Below are 3,230 nucleotides of genomic sequence, written 5' to 3'. Positions count from 1 at the left end.
CCACCGTGGCCGTGCTCTGGCTGCTGGCCTGCGTTCTTGGAGATCTGCATCCACTACGGTGCTGGGGTGAAAGTTTGCCAGCTGCAGGGATCCAGGGACATCCGGAGATCCAGCACCTGATATCCCTATATCCCATCTCATGCTGGGCTTCTGAGTTCCGGCCAGGCTGGAGGGGGTCGGGATAGCACTCCAGGGTTTGCAGGCTGACCTTTCTCTTGCGAGCTGGGGATATGTGGCCCTCTCCAGTCTCCAGGGCTGGTTGTGTGGGGGTTGATGTGGCTTCCCAGGCCTGCAGCAAACTCAAGGGCTCTGGCGTAGAGTTTGGGCCTAAAACTGGTCTGTCTCACTTCTGGGTCAGAGGAGGAGTAATCTTCTGCCCGGCGTGGTGCAGGCAGGCCCTGGCGCTGACACAGCTGGTTTTACCTCCCTGCAGATCGGGGCAATGACAACTGGCTCATCAAGTACGACTGTCCCCTGGACAGCGCGGGCGTGCGGGTGAGCGGCTCTTCCTGGGCAGGGGCTCCGCGGGGGGCTCTGCTCCTGCAAGCTGCCTGCCTGGCAGGGAGTAATCTTCTGCCCGGCGTGGTGCAGGCAGGCCCTGGCGCTGACACAGCTGGTTTTACCTCCCTGCAGATCGGGGCAATGACAACTGGCTCATCAAGTACGACTGTCCCCTGGACAGCGCGGGCGTGCGGGTGAGCGGCTCTTCCTGGGCAGGGGCTCCGCGGGGGGCTCTGCTCCGGCAAGCTGCCTGCCTGGCAGGCGGGCCGGGGATTACCCAGCTGGCCTGGGTTTTGCAGCGTTTGGAGGCCTGATCTTGTCTCCTGGGCCTTTTGTTGCCCTCTGCAATGGTGGTTTGTGGCCTAGTGGGACTTTGTGAGGATGCAGCTGGGCTCTGTGGGGGAAACTGGTGTTGCTGGACATGTGCATCCTTGAGGGCGGGGGGAGCAGCTTTGTCCCCCTCCCACCCAAAGCAGACAGGGTTTCCCTGTGGGCAAGGGGCCATGCTGCGGGCGAGAGGCTGCTGTGCCTCTGTGGTAGCCAGGGCAAAGATCCCGGCTGCAGGGAGTGGGAGAGGAACTGTTCCTGCTGGGGGGGCCTCCTTGTGACATGCTCCGCTTCCTTCCAGGACAGCGACTGGGTGGTGGTGAAGGAACCCATCATCAAGCTGGCTGCTATAGACAACGGTTTGGCCTTTCCCTTGAAACACCCGGACTCCTGGAGAGCATGTGAGTCCCTCGGGCTGTGCCAGGGCACCCTGGTGAGCCATACAACCGCACGCTGGGGCATCCTCCTCAAGGGCTGGAGAGGAGAGGGCTGGGGCTGTCTCTCTGCAAACCTTCTGGGTTCATGGGCAGCTCCGCCTCAGCAGAGGCTGTAGGAAGCGGGTGCTGGACCCTGTATCCCAGATACAGGTGATCTGGCATCCAGGGGCATGTGGCACCATCCTTTGCCTTCCCCAGCTCTAATGTCTCCCGCTTCCTCCCACAGATCCATTCTACTGGGCATGGCTGCCCCAGGCCAAAATCCCCTTTTCACAGGAGATCAAGGACCTGATTCTTCCCAAGATCTCGGACCCCAACTTTGTCAAGGACCTGGAGGAAGATCTGTATGAGCTCTTCAAGGTGAGCTGGGGGAACAGGTGAGGATGGCGTGGGAGGAAGAAAAGTGGGGGTGGTGTTGAGGAGCTCCCTGTCAAGGCTGCAGGGGACGGAAAGGTGGCCAAGCTCCTGATTGTTTCTGGGCTGAGGGATAGCAGGGTTATCCCTCTGCCAGGAGCTGAAGATTCAGTGTGGGGAGAAACGGGAAACCCATGGGACAGGAGAGAGGCTTTCTTGGGGAATAGGCATCTCTTGCACAGTGTGGGGCAGCAGATGGATCCCACTGTGTTCTCTGCTCTCTCTCTTGCAGAAAGACCCTGGCTTTGACAGGGGACAGTTTCACAAGCAGATTGCTGTCATGAGAGGCCAGGTAAGCTGTGTCTAGGGAAGGCAGATGGGTGAGGTGCAGAGCCTCATCCTGCCTGCGCGGCAGGAAGGGTGCTGGGGTGGATGCACTCTGTTGCTCCGACGGGGCAGCTCAGGCATTGCTCTGCTGTGCCATACAGATCCTGAACCTGACTCAGGCGCTGAAAGACGGGAAGAGCCCCCTGCACCTCGTTCAGATGCCACCTGTGATTGTGGAAACGGCGCGTTCCCACCAGCGCACTGCCAGCGAGTCTTACACGCAGAGCTTCCAGAGCCGGAAGCCTTTCTTCTCATGGTGGTAGCTGTGGGAGCTGTGGGCAGGGCTTGGCCGCCTCGGACTAGCACTGCGAGAGGAGCCGGGCCACTACCGGCTCCTGTGGCTGGGGCTCGACCCTCTTGGGAGGGACCTTCTGGGTAGAGCGAGCAGGTGCAGCTGGAGGAACCTGCAGCTGAACTGGAGGAGCCAGGCAGGTCGGGCATGGTCCCTCCCCAGCTCTGTCGGAGCTCGGTGCCCTGCCTGGGGCAGAGCCCAGGGGGAGGTGTGGGAATCCGCCGGGAGCCATGGTGTGGCTGGGACCCTGCCTCCCTTCCTCGGCCTGCATGCTGTTCTGAGCACCCCTGCTTGGGGCTGGGATGAGCAGGCTGCCCGGGCCAGGATCCGTCCAGCCCTTTACACCAGCCACTGGCCCTTTTCTTCCCCGCTGTGCCAGCTGCCAGGCTGGGAAGGCCTGTAGTGGGTTATACCCCCTCCCTTTCCCCGAGGGTGTGCTGTACTCCTCCACTGTCCCTCCTCTGTCCCAATCCCGTGCACGCTGCTTTCCTCAGGGGGAGTTCCTGCTGCCTGCTAGTGCAGTGGGGACCGCAACGAACGGCTGTTCTCTGGCTGGGGGCTTGAGGAGGGGACGTGTGAGGGACAACTCACGGGGCTGGCTTGGGTGCAGTTAGACACTAAGGGGAAAGAGGTGCTGGCTTGTCCTTGTGAATAGCAGGCGGCTCTGGGAGAGACTGTAGCTTAGTGCTCCCCTGTTGGAGCCCCCTCAGCTGGAGAGGGCTGAGGGTGGGTGCGAGCAGCCTCTCCCCCTCTGCTGCCCCAGTCCATGCCTCCTGCCAGGTTTCCACGGCTGCTCTTGCTTGGCTTTTGCCCCTGCTCCCAGCAAGCTCCCTGGCTGCTGTGCAGCCAGCATGGTGCCAGCCTTGTCTGTGCCTAGGGCCCCCTCGAGGGGTGGGGGGCTGCTGGGGAAGGGCCGGAGGGGCTCTTCTGCT

The 3,230-nt window shown here is 61.9% G+C and overlaps 1 protein-coding gene across 1 annotated transcript in view; it reads left to right on the top strand.

Annotated features, from left to right (window-relative positions):
- Positions 1-2,269, top strand: part of PI4K2A (phosphatidylinositol 4-kinase type 2 alpha) — a gene marked incomplete at its 5' end in the record, with an annotated part of 3,253 nt that extends 984 nt beyond the window's left edge. Inside the window, 6 exons of the mRNA XM_009577943.1 lie at positions 254-336; positions 434-495; positions 1,130-1,229; positions 1,492-1,625; positions 1,912-1,971; positions 2,108-2,269. Of these exons, the coding sequence (XP_009576238.1) occupies positions 254-336; positions 434-495; positions 1,130-1,229; positions 1,492-1,625; positions 1,912-1,971; positions 2,108-2,269 (601 nt within the window). The remainder of the gene's footprint in view (positions 1-253; positions 337-433; positions 496-1,129; positions 1,230-1,491; positions 1,626-1,911; positions 1,972-2,107) is intronic.
- Positions 2,270-3,230: the final 961 nt, after the last annotated feature.

Source organism: Fulmarus glacialis, unplaced genomic scaffold (assembly GCF_000690835.1).
Source record: "Fulmarus glacialis isolate BGI_N327 unplaced genomic scaffold, ASM69083v1 scaffold22525, whole genome shotgun sequence".
Lineage (NCBI taxonomy): Eukaryota > Metazoa > Chordata > Aves > Procellariiformes > Procellariidae > Fulmarus > Fulmarus glacialis.
This window is presented reverse-complemented; position numbering and strand designations above follow the sequence as displayed.